Source organism: Rattus norvegicus, chromosome 2 (genome assembly GCF_021556685.1).
Source record: "Rattus norvegicus strain SHRSP/BbbUtx chromosome 2, alternate assembly SHRSP_T2T, whole genome shotgun sequence".
Classification (NCBI taxonomy): Eukaryota; Metazoa; Chordata; class Mammalia; order Rodentia; family Muridae; genus Rattus; species Rattus norvegicus.
In genome coordinates, this window is record NC_141535.1 from 28,149,581 (window position 1) to 28,163,348 (window position 13,768).

General features: G+C 47.5%; 1 protein-coding gene and 1 long non-coding RNA gene across 9 annotated transcripts in view; one reads left to right on the top strand and one right to left on the bottom strand.

The window, feature by feature from the left end:
* Pde8b (phosphodiesterase 8B) overlaps nt 1–13,768 on the bottom strand; it is a 232,890-nt gene that overhangs the window by 191,015 nt on the left and 28,107 nt on the right. For 3 of the 8 annotated variants that reach the window (XM_087621626.1, XM_087621623.1, XM_087621624.1), the window contains exon 1: nt 11,925–12,551. In XM_087621626.1, the coding sequence (XP_087477752.1) occupies nt 11,925–12,263 (339 nt within the window). In that variant the 5' untranslated portion in view covers nt 12,264–12,551. 8 annotated transcript variants of the gene reach the window in all.
* Nucleotides 8,778–9,963, top strand: LOC134485576 (uncharacterized). Its single transcript, XR_015673766.1, has 2 exons — nt 8,778–9,152; nt 9,434–9,963. It is a non-coding gene; the product is annotated as an uncharacterized LOC134485576 (long non-coding RNA).

Below are 13,768 nucleotides of genomic sequence, written 5' to 3' on the forward strand. Positions count from 1 at the left end.
AAAAAATGGGCAATTTTGACGAGCTTCGGGAAGGAGGCTGCTCTTTTGTGACTTGCTCCAGCGGAGAATGGAGAAGAAACAGTAGCATGGGATCATCATCATCTTCCAGCCCCTACTGGCTACTGCATCAAAGCAATGGTCACTGGTAAGGGCTGGCATCCATGAAGAGGCCACTGCTGTGCGCTTGCTGACGAGAGGAATGCCATCATGTCATGGGAAGTGTGTGTTTAACGCATCTACAAAACGACTCCTAAACCTACGGCTTGGGGAACATTGCGGAAGAGACGGCGGAAAGACTGTAGGAGCCAGGGGATCAGAGAGTTCGATGTGAGATTGTGTCTGCTAGTAACGTCAGAGGACATGAAGCCTCACCTACATGACTGTCTCAGCATGAGCTGAACAAGACAAGGGCACACATGCCAAAGTGAGTGGAGGAAATACTACACCACCTCAGAATATCTGCAATGAAGGAACTCTGAGGGTGGGAGAAACGCTCCTCCCCATGGAAGATCACACCAACTGGCTCTCCAGTACTAACCAGTCAGCCCTCAAAACATACATGAAGTAATACTACATACACTGAGTGGATAATCCTTAGAAATCTATATGAACGTATACATAGATGCATGTGATAATTAATGAAAAAAAAAAGAGACCATGAATTTGAAAGAGGGATTGGAGGGAGAAAATGGAAGGCAGAAAGGATGGAGTTATAATCTCGAAAATAAAATTAAAATAATTTAAAAAAAAATGAAATGTAGGGGTTGGGGATTTAGCTTAGTGGTAGAGTGCTTGCCTAGCAAGCGCAAGGCCCTGGGTTCGGTCCCCAGCTCCGAAAAAAAAAAAGAAAAAAAGAAAAAAAATGAAATGTAGGCTTACCCCCACCTCCACTTCCAAAACTGAGCCTAATCAGATTAAACCTCTAAATCCTACTATCATTTTCTACCAAATACAGAAGGCAGAAAAACCACATTAGCTGTGCCTCGGGTTGGGTTGGGAGAATGTCTACAAGGACAAAGAATCCCAGTTCCTTAACAAATAGATTGCAACTGGGGGAAAGAGAGAAAGGAAGAGAACAGACAAGAGACCCAGCCATTTCCAAGGAGCAGACTTCATGTGGAGAGAAAGACACGTAAAGAACAAGATGATGGAACACAGGACTTGGAACAACGCAAAATAACGTACTAACCAGATGGGTGTAGATTCAGAGACCCGCATGCTAACATTAGGCAGGGCTCTGGGAACCCAAGGAGGAGGGGAAGAAAGGAACATAGGAGCCAGGGGCATTGAGGACACCAGGAGAACATGGCCCACAGAATCAACTAAGCGGGAGTCATCGGAGCTCACAGAGACTGAGCAACCACAGAGGCAACCACGGAGCCTGCATGTGCCTGTGCTGGGTCCTCCGCGCAGAGGCAATCACGGAGCCTGCATGTGCCTGTGCTGGGTCCTCTGCATACATACCGTGGTTGTTTAGCTTGGGACTTGTGGGAATCCTACCGACGGGAGTGGAGCTGTCTCTGGCTCTTTGCCTGCTCTCGGGATGCACTTCCTCTTACAGGGTTGCTACACCAGGCCGTGACAAGAGGGTTTGTGCTTAGTCGTACTGTACCCTCTTATGCCGTCTTCTGTTGATCCCTCTTGGAGGCCTGCTCTTTTCTGAAGGGAAGTGGAGGAGCAGTGGATCTGGAGGAGAGGTGAAGTGGACTGGGTAGAACTAAGAGGAAGGGAGGGAAGGGAGTCTACAGTTGGGATGTCTTGGGTGGGAGAAGAATAAATGAAAACAAACAAGCACATACTAAAGTGAAGAGAAAGGAAGGAAGGAGACACAACTCCACTTAGCAGCAGGTAAAGCAGTGCACTGAGGAGAGGACACAAGACGGATGCCACTCTGGGTTTCTGGCTGCACTGAGCCTGAGCCTGGGCCTGAGCGATCCCCTTGAGCACGTGCCTCAGTGTCCTCCCTCGTAACACTACCTGAGCCTCTGCTTACCCAGCACACTCAAGGATCAATTCCCATAACTCTCCCCTGTAAGTGCTCCCCGAAGGAACTCCTGAAGGCTCTCTCTCACCTGCGTCACCCTCTAATTAAATCCACTTTTCCCAAAAGGCAGACATAGAAAAAGAAACAAGCCCTGATTCAATTTTCTGCATCTCTCACAGCAGCACTGTCTCTGTACTATGGATGTAGCCCAGCTACAGAAGGGGTTAAATACCCTCTCTGTGCTGACCTAGAAACCTTAATGCCTCATATTGCATTGCCTCTAGATGAAAGTCCACTCCCAATGTCAGCCATGTGGCTTAGAAGCAGTGTGAGAATTCCTTGTCATATAAACTGCTATGTAGCCAGGCAGTGGTGGTGTACACATTTAATCCCAGCACTCAGGAAGCAGAAGCAGGTGGATCTCTGTGAGTTCAAGGCCAATCTGGCCTTCAGAGTAAGTTCCCTAAACAGCCAGGGCTATACAGAGAAACCCTGTCTTAAAAAACCATGGATGGATGGATGGATGGATGGATGGATGGATGGATACAGAGATACATAGATAGATGGTGGATGGATGGATGGGTTGTGGATGGATGGATAGATGGATAGATAGACAGATAGCTATGTTAGAGAGATCAAAGAAGAATAGATCAGAGGAGAATAGAGGGTGGCCTCCAATCTTTGTCTAATAGTCATCAAGGAACTGAACCCTACTAATAACCACAAAGGTGAACTTAGAAGATCTTTACCACAGTGAGAGGCGCCTGTTATTGAAATCTGATTGCAGGATTCCAGATTCTCACATTGATTCACAGATGTACCGGCCTTTGGAATCATCTCTTCTTCCCTGCATGAGAAATCTGGAAAAGCAGGAGGAAGCATACTGTGGCTTTCCTTCTCACTGCCCTTCAGGAGGTAAGACTAAACAGACCAAGAGCTCATCCAGAGATGTGTGGGCTCGCAGTTAGAGTCAACAGATCTCAAGGTTTCGAGGTCCTTGGTAGGTCAGACCACTTTAGAGAAAGTCGCTGGGGTATTGGAAAACTTACCTGGGTTCCATGTGGCTCTGAGCCACCATCCCAGGGACAGGAGGACCTCTGTGAAGCCTCTGTGAGGAAGAGAGCCTAGAACTGGATTTGCAGACCCCACCACTACATAGATTTGGAAGGAGAAAGCAGTAACTCACATGGAAATGTGTCCACCTAAGCTTTCTCCCCTTACCACATGTCCCACAGCAGATGGGGAGTGTGTGAGTGTGTGTGTGTGTGTGTGTGTGTGTGTGTGTGTGTGTGTATCCCCAGATGTGCTCCTGGGACCTTGGTTCAATCTTTATTTACCATCCGTCTTCTGAGTACCACAATCTGCTGGTTGGGTCAAAATAGTTTTAACTGAGGCTCAGCGCAAAATGCAATTAGTGACTTTTGCTTTCCTCAAATCCCCAGTATCTTAGGCCAGACTGCCTCTCACGTTACCCAAAGACCACTGGGCCCAGGACTGCTCAGCGCTGGCTTGATCTCTTCTCTGCTGGCTGTGGTAGCACAGGCCTATCATCCCAGCGCTGTGGAAGGCTGAAGCAGGAAGAGCAGGAACCTGGGCCAGCTTGCACAACATAGTAAGACCCAGCTCAGCCTTGGCTTCTTACAAAACAATGTCTCAAAAACATATAAATTACCCAGTTTTCACATTCATTTGGCATTGTTCTGGGTTCACAGCGGGAGCCTTGAAATAGACAAAGACTATTTCATCTGAACTCAGTTCCTGAGCACTGTGTTTGTGTGGTTCTAGAGCAAAAAATTAAAAAATAAATAAGCTACTCTATGCTACTCATGTAGTAGGCTGCTTGTAAGTCTCTCAGTGCCTTCCTGTAACTTCTTCCAGAATCCAGGGTCTTCTTTCAACTCTGAGACTCACACAGTCAGCTGTACCCAATTACTTTTCTCTTCCTGTCTAAAAGAAAACAGGTTTTGAACCTACAGTACACAATCTTCCCAAGGGTAGCATGCATCATCCCAGATCACCTACAGAAGCCAGCAACACTCCTTCAAATGGTTCAAGAGCAAGGCTTTGGGGTACAGGTTGACATCAGAGAATCCCATGCTGAACCATCTCAGGATGACAACAGGCTATTGGCTGCCAGCCTCTGCCTGTGCAGACCCAAGAGCCCCACCCCAGCATCGCTTTAGAATCATTCTAGGATTGATTGGGACCTTCTCTTTTGGAACACCCATTGAAGCAGACTAAATCAGTCAGTAGCGGTGGTTTCCAGTTCCTGGATAGCCCATTTCCGTAAGTTCAGATAGTCTACACTGACCAAGCCAATCTATTAGCAAGTATGGATTTCGTGTTCCGATAGAAAACAATGTTTCAAAACTATCTACATAACCTAAACTTCGTTTTAACTACCAAGATGATAACAACAGCAACCACAAGAATACTGGCATTGAATCATGGTAGAGCACATCATTGTGACCAGTGAAAACATTCTGTGTATGGAGCGGCGTGAATTCCATATGTACATACAACATACATCCTCCAGTAACCTAAAGCAGCACTCCAAGCCAAGCAGATAGAAAGGGCGACTGTAGATGTGTATGAAGAAAAACTCCACTCTAAGCTTCCTTGCTTCCCTACATACCTTCTAGGGCCCTCTTCTCTGCCACAGAGAGTTGTAACACATCACCAACCACCATAGACCTCTCCAAAGGACCCATGCCACACCCCTGGGGGTGCAAGGAGAAGTAGTAAAGATCAGTGCTTTGGAAGTTTGGGGTTAGATTCAATCTTTCCTCCCAAGTCCAGGTCTTACCCTAGGCAGTTTGATCCACTTCACTTCTTAAAAACTTCATTTTCCATATTTTTTAAAGATTGTTTTATACATATGAGTATTTTGCCTGCTTGGTCACAAAGTGCAAGAGTCCCTGGTGCCTGCAGAAGCCAGAAGGCACCGTGAGCTGACACAGGGGTGCTGGGAACCAAGCCCGGGTCCTCTGCAAGAGCAATATATGCTCTCGGCCCCTGGGGCCCATTTTCTCTGGTTTTGAGAATGGAAAAAAGAATCTAGTTCCGAGTCAATTAAGGGGAATTAAGGGGAAACAGAGTAGATGGGAAGGATCAGCATAGAGCAAAGGCTTAACGGCCAATGTCTTCACATCCACCTAATTCATCATGTAAAGAATCCATACAATGTTACCTTGAAAACAAGATAGGACACAAAATGGTCCTTCTTTCGCTGATGGATTAACTGAGATAAACCATTCCCTGATTTTTGTCACAGCTCTCACTGGGTTCTTTAGGCATGCCGTGAGTGGAATAGCAGCACTCCATGGCCAGTGCCAGTCCACGGCGGGAATAATAATAATAATAATAATAATAATAATAATAATAATAATAATAATTCTGTGATTGTTCCTAAGGAAGCAGGAGAGAGGTGATGGGTGGAAACTGGGGAAGTCAGAAAATCTTAAGTCAATGCCACGGGAGGGGAGGAAACAGGAGAAAACTTTCACCAATGCTCAAGTAAAGCACACAACACGGTTGTTAAGCTGCTAGCATGACGGCCACCAAGGTTCCCACTGTGAAAGCAACTTCCCCCTCCCCAATCTAAAACAAATCCCAGACTCCACAGCAGAGCACTTGATCAGGCTGTGAGAGGCCTTGGGCTCCATCTCCAGCCCCACAATAAGTAAGAGACTCCAACACACATCTTAACAGTTTAAAGCATTGTCAAAATGTGCACATTCTTTACTGAAAATACCAGCTTATAAGCACATATTTTAAAAAAAAAATAAAAATTTTCTCAGTTTCAGGGACTGAGGAAAGAAATCTACAGGGTACGGGAAGGGAAAGTAAAAACTGGGGTGAGGGGGTGGGTATAAAGTGGCCAGGCTGGGTCCTTGGACTCTCAAGGGGCATAGAGCTATCTCTGACCACACCAAACCCTGAGGGAGGGGTAGCAATCGAGGGCAGAGGCACCAGAGTCAGCAGAAACATGAAGGGTGAAACTGAGGGGGAGGGTGGGTGTGTAGCACTTAGAGGTCCCAGTCAGGGTCACCGGACAGATTTTAGCACAAGTCATTAAGCCGGAAATACAAGCGAGGAATCTGGCACACATAAAAACCACTTGTCTTCAAGTCTCGGTTCTGTACTGTCTGCCTCACTCTGAGTTTCTGTCTGTAGCTCAGAAGAGCAGCTGGTCCCACTTTCTAGTGCCCTTCGGATAGGATCAGGATCTGCTTGTCCAGTCCTACTCTCTACCCTGCCCTGAACCCAGGACTCTCCACCCAACACACTCCTGTCCTCTCTGGTACACAGGCATGTTTGGTGAAAGAGCTACAGCCAAGAGATCCCTGAAAGGGAAGTCGATTCCATGAAGCTATTTGTCCACTTGTCTCTGTCTCTGTCTCTCTCTACCACTCTGTCTCTGCCTGTCTCTCTATGTCTTTGTATCTGTCTCTGTTTCTCTGTTTCTCTGTTTGTTTCTCTGTTTCTCTGTTTCTCTGTTTCTCTGTTTCTCTGTTTCTCTGTTTCTCTGTTTCTCTGTTTCTCTCTCTCTCTCTCTCTCTCTCTCTCTCTCTCTCTCTCTCTCTCTCTCTCTCTCCCCATCCAAGGCTTCTAATCCCTCACCAGTTGCAACTCTCATATCCCTCCTTAAGGCCATAGCTTCTGGGGGGCTTCCCTGCCCTATACTTCTCCCTGAGGTTTGTCCCTGAGGTTACTATAACCATCATCCCGTGATAACAGTAATGACAGTTTTCTCTTTTTCTAGTTTGTGGGTCTTGCAGACTCATTTGTTGACCCCCTTTCCTCCTGCCAACACCTTAGCAGCAGCAACTTGGTAAAATTATCACCTTATGCGTTCTCTGCTTGCTGCCCAAGCCATGTTGGAATGGAGCAAGGAAGATATGGCTGGCTTGTCTTACCTATCCAAGTGCAGTGGTTGCCTATGGCCTCCGATTGTCTGCAGCAATTCCTGTAGCCATGAGTTCGTCATGTCATGCCCAATCAAGATCCCCACAAAACCAGAAAATAAACACTTTCCTATTCCCCCATTAGAAACCTCAACCTGGCTCAGTGGCTGTCACCTCTGTGAAGACGCTGAATATCTAGATCGTATTTACCCATCTGCCCCAAAGTTCCCATCTGCCCCCCCCCAGCCCCCGGTGGTTTTCCAGCCTGGAGACTCTATATTCTCTTCTCACCATTTGGATTCCTGGCCCATTGCCAAGAAGGTGGCACAGAACCTTCCCTGTCTTCACCTCTGTGCCCTGTGTCCACAGGTGGTCACCACGGAAGGATGTCAGCAGAAACTGTCTCACCTCTAAGTGCATAGTGTCGCTCTCTGATTTGAAGTGCTGCTGTTTTGTTTTACGTTTGGTGTTTTTGGTTTTGTTTTTTTGAGGCGTTTTTTTCTCTGTGGAGCTGTAACTATCCTGGAACTCACTTTGCAGACTAGGTTGACTTCGAGCTCGGAGATCCCCTGCCTCTGCCTGCCAAGTGCTGGGATTAAAGGTGTGCACCACTCTTGCACAGCTCCGAGTTTAAGTCTTATTCAAAAGTGTTAAAAAGAAGAATCTTCGGGCTGGAGAGATGGCTCAACGGTTAAGAGCACTGACTGTTCTTCCAGAGGTCCTGAGTTCAACTCCCAGCAACCACATGGTGGCTCACAGCCATCTGTAATGGGATCTGATGCCCTCTTCTGGTGTGTCTGAAGACAGCTACAGTGTACTTATATACATAAAATAAATAAACAAATCTTTAAAAAAAAAGAAGAAGAATCTTCTCATTGTCCTTAAAACTAATATAACTATAGCACAAATGAAGGGAAAACATTTAAATAGGATCCCTTGGGCTTCCTCACATATAAGACATCATAAGTTCAATTCCCGGCACTGAAGAAAAAGAGAAAGCAAACACTGGCTGTAATTTGTGTGTTAGGACCGGGAAGGATTTTGATAACAATACAAAATGGCGGAAAGTAAATCCGGGTCTGACTAGTACAAATTATAGTACTCGTCAGAGCTTAGTAAACTCCATGCTTTGCTTTGAAGTAAAAGAATAATAAAATAATAAGTAATAATGAAATAATAATAGCAAGACCTCCAAGAATGAGGATCAGACCATGTAACTGTTCTGCCTGACATCCAACCGGATTCCAGCATCTCCCCTTGCCTTGCAAATGCCCATCATGCACCGCATGGTCCTCCATGTCAGAAGCAGCTGAAGGAACTGTGACGGGAAGGCCACACAAACCATCAGGGTCCATGCAAACCCAAGATGATCCTGTGAGGAACTGAACCTCAAGAAACCTGAGTGGGCTACATGCCCAGTACTCTTCCCACTTATACTTTGCACACAACTGTGAAATGGAGAGAGCTGTGTCCAAAGGACAATACACTCTGCTATAGATGGCCGCACATAATTTATTTGGGCCACAGGACAACTTCATTCATTTAAAGCATGGGCTCTTCAAGTGTGGCCCCCAGATCATTAACAAGACATCTCCTAAAAGCTCACTGAAACTCAAGTTGCCAGGTTCCTCGAAAGTCCTACAAAATCAGACACTCCAGGGGCGGGGCCCAGACCCACTGGATGCTTTAACAAGCTCTCCAGGTGACTCTTGTTTGAGAATCATGACTTAGAAAAACAAGAACTATTATTTTTTAAAAAAAAAAAAAAAGTAGCTCTAATCCTTTCTCCTCCACCCCAGTAAAACTCATTCTTTGCTGTGAGGTCACATAAGTATTTATTTCCCCTTTTATGTAGAGTAGATTTAGAATGATCCTCAGTGACTCTAGAATGCCATGGAACAATGCCGTGGAAGTCATCAGCAACTGGTTTAAGCACGCCCCTGTGGAAGAGATCTACCCTCCTCTGTAGGCTTGGCTCGCTAAGCCTGGATGTTTCCCAGATCCCCAGCATCTGCAGGAGAGGTTGGCACAAATACCAGCTGAAGGAATATATGAGCATGGTGAAGTGGGCAGACAGGAGAAGTCGTGGCCATCAGCACAGTCATCTGGCTGGTCACCACTGGATGACACCGCTCGCATCCACGATCGGCTCGCCTATGCGGAGGAAGGAGAAAGTCTAGTGTACCATCAGTAAAGACTACTAGGACCAACTCTGAGTCCTGGGTGCTCCGAGCAGCAACAGCTGGGAGCAGAAAAGATTGGTAAGAATTCCTAGTTCCTGCCCAAGGGAAGTTCAGTTGTCTCCTCTGAGGATTTCTGAGCAAGAATTACAGAAGCAGCATGCATCAGGAGTGAGCATCCTGCAAGAGTCTCCCGTTAGTGTACTATTTTAAAAAAGCAAGCGAGAGGGAGATGAATTGCTAGGAAGCTGCATTTTTACAGCAACTGGGAGACAAACTCCTTACCAGAAATGGAAACTCATGTGATATCATTACACTGCATATGAATTATTAATGTTTATAATCTTTTTTTTGCCAATTAGGTATTCAAGAAGGTTCCTGTTGACATCATGTTTGACATCATAATGCTTCATCATTCTAAAAGCTTAATGAAATAAATTATTGCTAGAAAAAGAGAAAGAGAGATCAAACACACTTTTTTTTTTTGCACTCAGGGGAATACCAGAAGCCAACTGGATAATGAAGATATTGTTTATCCTTGGTGATAAAGAATAAGAAAATGGACATTGAAACCAACCAGTGCTGTAAATAGGTCCAAATGGCCAAGACTTTCTTTCTCTACCCAAGCACTCAGAGAGAGAAGAAGAACCACATGGCTGCCAACTATCACACACTCGGGAAAAAAGAATTCTTACTCTAAAAGGCAAAAGGAAATTCTCTTTACAAAATCATTTCATCCATGTAAGGGAACAGAACATGTGAACTTTATAATTGAAACCAGCCATAGAACATTGAGTGGAAAGCTAACGGGATATTAAGTACTTGGGGGTAATTGTGTGATAATACATTCTACAGTGTTTATATAAATATACCTGATCTAATTTCAAGTGTATGATCTCTGAGGTTTATGTGATGCATATTCATGTGGAATCACTGAAATATCACTCTCCTTTCCAAACATTCCTAGTAATGGCTTGGAATACATTAAGCTCTTGTTTGGAAATCTTGTTGATAAAGTGAGTTAAATTCTTTCCCAGGTCAAGCCTTTTAACACTTAAGCCAAGTAGCTCAAGATTTATTCAAGTTTATAGTAACTGCTAATAACCGGGGCTCATTTTCTCCACCAGTTTTTACTCCATTTGGTTTCTAAGTAGCCTCTTGAGGAAGGCATTAAGACAGAGAAAAATAGTCTCATTCATTATTTTTTTTTTTGTCTGCTCACTAAACAAACACCAAGTAGCTGGGGTTGCCAGGTACTAAACATGAGTTCCTTGCTACTATGAAAAGAAAAAAAAAAATACATAAGTTTCTCTTGAGTAACCAAAACAAAATACCACAGAGTTCACGAGTAGTCACTATTTTTGATGACTGCTTCTGGCCTTCAAATCTCCTTTCAAAACCCCAAGTTAAAGATGTTACTAAATATAGCCTTCTTAGCACCTTGAAATCTCTCTTCTAATGGTAACTTTATGGAGAGAGCAGCAAACAGAAGCAAATTTGATGCCCACCACAGCCTCTGTAACAAATAATGAGATAAGACGGTTAATGTTCAAAAGCAAGAAAATAAACTTAGTCCTGATACACAGTATGTGTTAAATGGTATTTTTATGTTAATGGTATTCTCGTTTATTACCAGAGAAACATCGAAGCCATTAGTAAACACTGGTTAAGTTATATGTGGCAAAATGAGATTTCCTATTACAAAAATGAAGTTCTTCGAAAGGCAGCCCACTATCCGTCCTGCCCCCCGACTCCCAGTGTGACTGCACTTAGTCCAGGGAAGACCCAGGGCCTCCTCACACTGGGCCAACTTTTGAGTGTATTTTTACTACTAGATATACAATTGTGTCTTTGTCAAGGAACCATAGAATGGTCCCTGGTAATCCGTGGACTATACAAGAGCTGTGTCTTTCTAGCATTAAGAGTTTAGAGATCATATTTTTCCTCTACCCAATGAGATGTACCGACGCTCTTTGGTTTGCTATAAAGCAATTAATCTGACACAATGAAATCCTCTTGGATGCAATCGTACTTTGAAAACATATCGATGAGCACCGTTGGAAGAGATTTCCATCAAGAACTATTTAGAGACTGCCTTAACCATTTTTTCCGCATCCTCACAACCCCACCCCCACACACACATACACCCCGGAAAACGTGTGCAGAACCACCATCCTGAGACAGCTGCCCTGAACTGCTGGCATTCCAAACCCTGGCTGGGTTCTCTCAATAATGTCCAGGATACAGTCATCCCAGAGAAACACTATAGTAACAACAGGTTCCACTTGGCTCTCCCCTAGTCTCTTTCTATAGCTCTTCAAACATAAACAGTCTGGTTCATTCACAAATCCCTGCACTGGGTCGCTGTACAGAGAACTCCATCCAGCCTGGCTGACTCGCAGGTAAAAATCTGAACCTGAGGCGCTCTAACATCCTGGTGCTGGGGCTGCACCACATACAGATCCAGCTCAGCGCTCAGATTTCATTCAGAGGAACTCGCATGCTCTTGGTGATGCATACCCATCCCTCCAGCTGCATCCATTGGGCCACAGGCTGCCCTCCCTCAACAAGAAACAGGCCGCCCCAATTGCTTTCTGCTGCGCTGCACTCTGCACCTGTCCCCACCCCAGGACCAGCTAGGTTTGTTCCCCTGCACCTCCAGGATCTTTTTCATCTCCAGTTCCCTGGGCCTTCACCACCGGCAAAAAACAAAAAACAAAAAAACAAAAAACAAAAAAACGAAAAGTAAACTCCGCCTTAGCAACACCCTCCCCCAATCGATCGCCCAACTCCCGCACGAACCCCCCACCTAGGACAGACCCGACGGATGACCCCCCACCAGCCAGCATTTACCTTGACGCTGGTGTAGCTAGTCTGGGTCTCGGCCTCGGCGCTGCTGCAGCAGTGGCGCCTCCGGCCCCGGCAGGTGGTTGCCGCGGGCCCCGAGGACCCGGTGCTGCTGCCGCTGCCCAGCTCAGCCCGGGACCTGCGGACTCGGACAGCGCCCGGGGGTCCCGCCGCGCGACTCGGGGGCATGGCGTCGGCGGCGTCGGTCTGCACGAAGAGGCCGTGCAGGGGCGCCGTGGGGCCCTGCGACACGCTGCTGGTCTGGCGGGGCGAGTTGGACTCATCCGAGTCCCGGCAGTAGATCACACCGCTCTGCGAGACATGGATGCTGGGGGCGCAGCCCATCCCTCAGCTGGACTCCCCCGCGCGCGCCCGCCCGCGCCCCCGGGCCACTCGGACTCCCAGCTCCCACGGCCACCTGCAGTGAGGGGGCGGGTGTGGTGACGGCGGTGCCCAGACTGCGCGCCCCCCAGCCTGGGTGGCCGCCGCTCTGTCGGGCTCGCCTCCGTGCCCCCTGGCGAGCGTCCGGGGGCAGCGCGCGTCACCCCAACTTTCCCTCCCGGGCCATCTTCCTCCTGGAGCGGCAGAGCGCGCACACACGGCCCGCGCGCCCCAGCGGCCGCCACCCTCCCCGCCGCAGCGCCCCAAACGCGCGCCCCGCGCCTCCGCCCTCTGCTCCGCCCGCGCCTCGGCCCGCGCCGCCCAGCTCCGCACACTCTGGCCAGGGCGCCCGCCCGCCGGCCGGCTTAGTCTCCCCACTTTCAGTCCTTGCACGTCCTCTTCCAGTCTCAGTCCTCCTCGGGGTCCCCAAGGGCCACCCCACTGCACTCTTCTCCCTGCCGCGCAGTGCCTGGCAGCATGCCTCGATGCCCTCCCCAGTTCTTGGCTGCCCAGAGGCCTCGTCCCTTGGGGCGTTCCTTGTCCACAGAGCCCCCCCAAGTGCTCTAGCCCCTCTCCTCCTAGTCTGCACTAGCTTTGCTCCAGGCCAGAATAGCTGGGTAGACCTTTGGGGTAAGTCTCTTCTCAAAGACAGGCTTTCAACATCTCCCCGAGTTGTCCCCAGGAAGCCCTATGCAAACAGCAGGGAGCACATAGCTCGGGCCCACCAAGCCCACTGACTGGGTTGTCAACACACTTGAGGAGTTAAGAGACCCAATTCTTGCATAGTTCACCAGGACCCACCTTCCCCCACATACTAATCCTAACATTCAGCTGGGCGGTGGCCCAACCTTTGGGGAAAAAAAAAAAACCATTCCCTATCTGCAAATCCTTCAGAAGTTGATGCCAAGAGATGGGCTATCCCACAGGGGAATACAATCCTCATTTCCGTGGAAGATCCAAAGGAAGATCAGAAGCTGTCTGCATGTGGTTTTCTGTTCGCTTGTTATGGATGTTTTGTTTTTGTTTGTTGTTTTGATTTGTTTTTCTTTGTCGTCCCCCGCCCCCCCCCCCCAAAGTCTTCAGTTCTTCTCTGGGCATCACTAACTGTTAACCCAGCCTCCCACTTTTCTTCTTCCCTTGGATTAGGCATTCCAAAATGACCTCTCTCAGCCCCCCAACTCTGCTGTGCGACCATAAGGTGGAAATCCCCCCAGGTACCACTTGCCTACTTAAGGTCTCCTTCAGTGATTTCTACAGCAACCACGGTGGCCCAAGGGAGAGAGTGAGATGGTCTGAACAAGGGTTTCACTTCTAGCTCTATGAGGACAAATTTCAAGGCAAAATACGAAGAAAGTACCGAGTTCAAAACTGTCATGATTCTCCCACCACACCACCACCATCAACTCAGAGCTGTCAGAGGAAGATGTCTGATGATGTCTTCTGACTGCCAAATCCAAACAAGACCGACA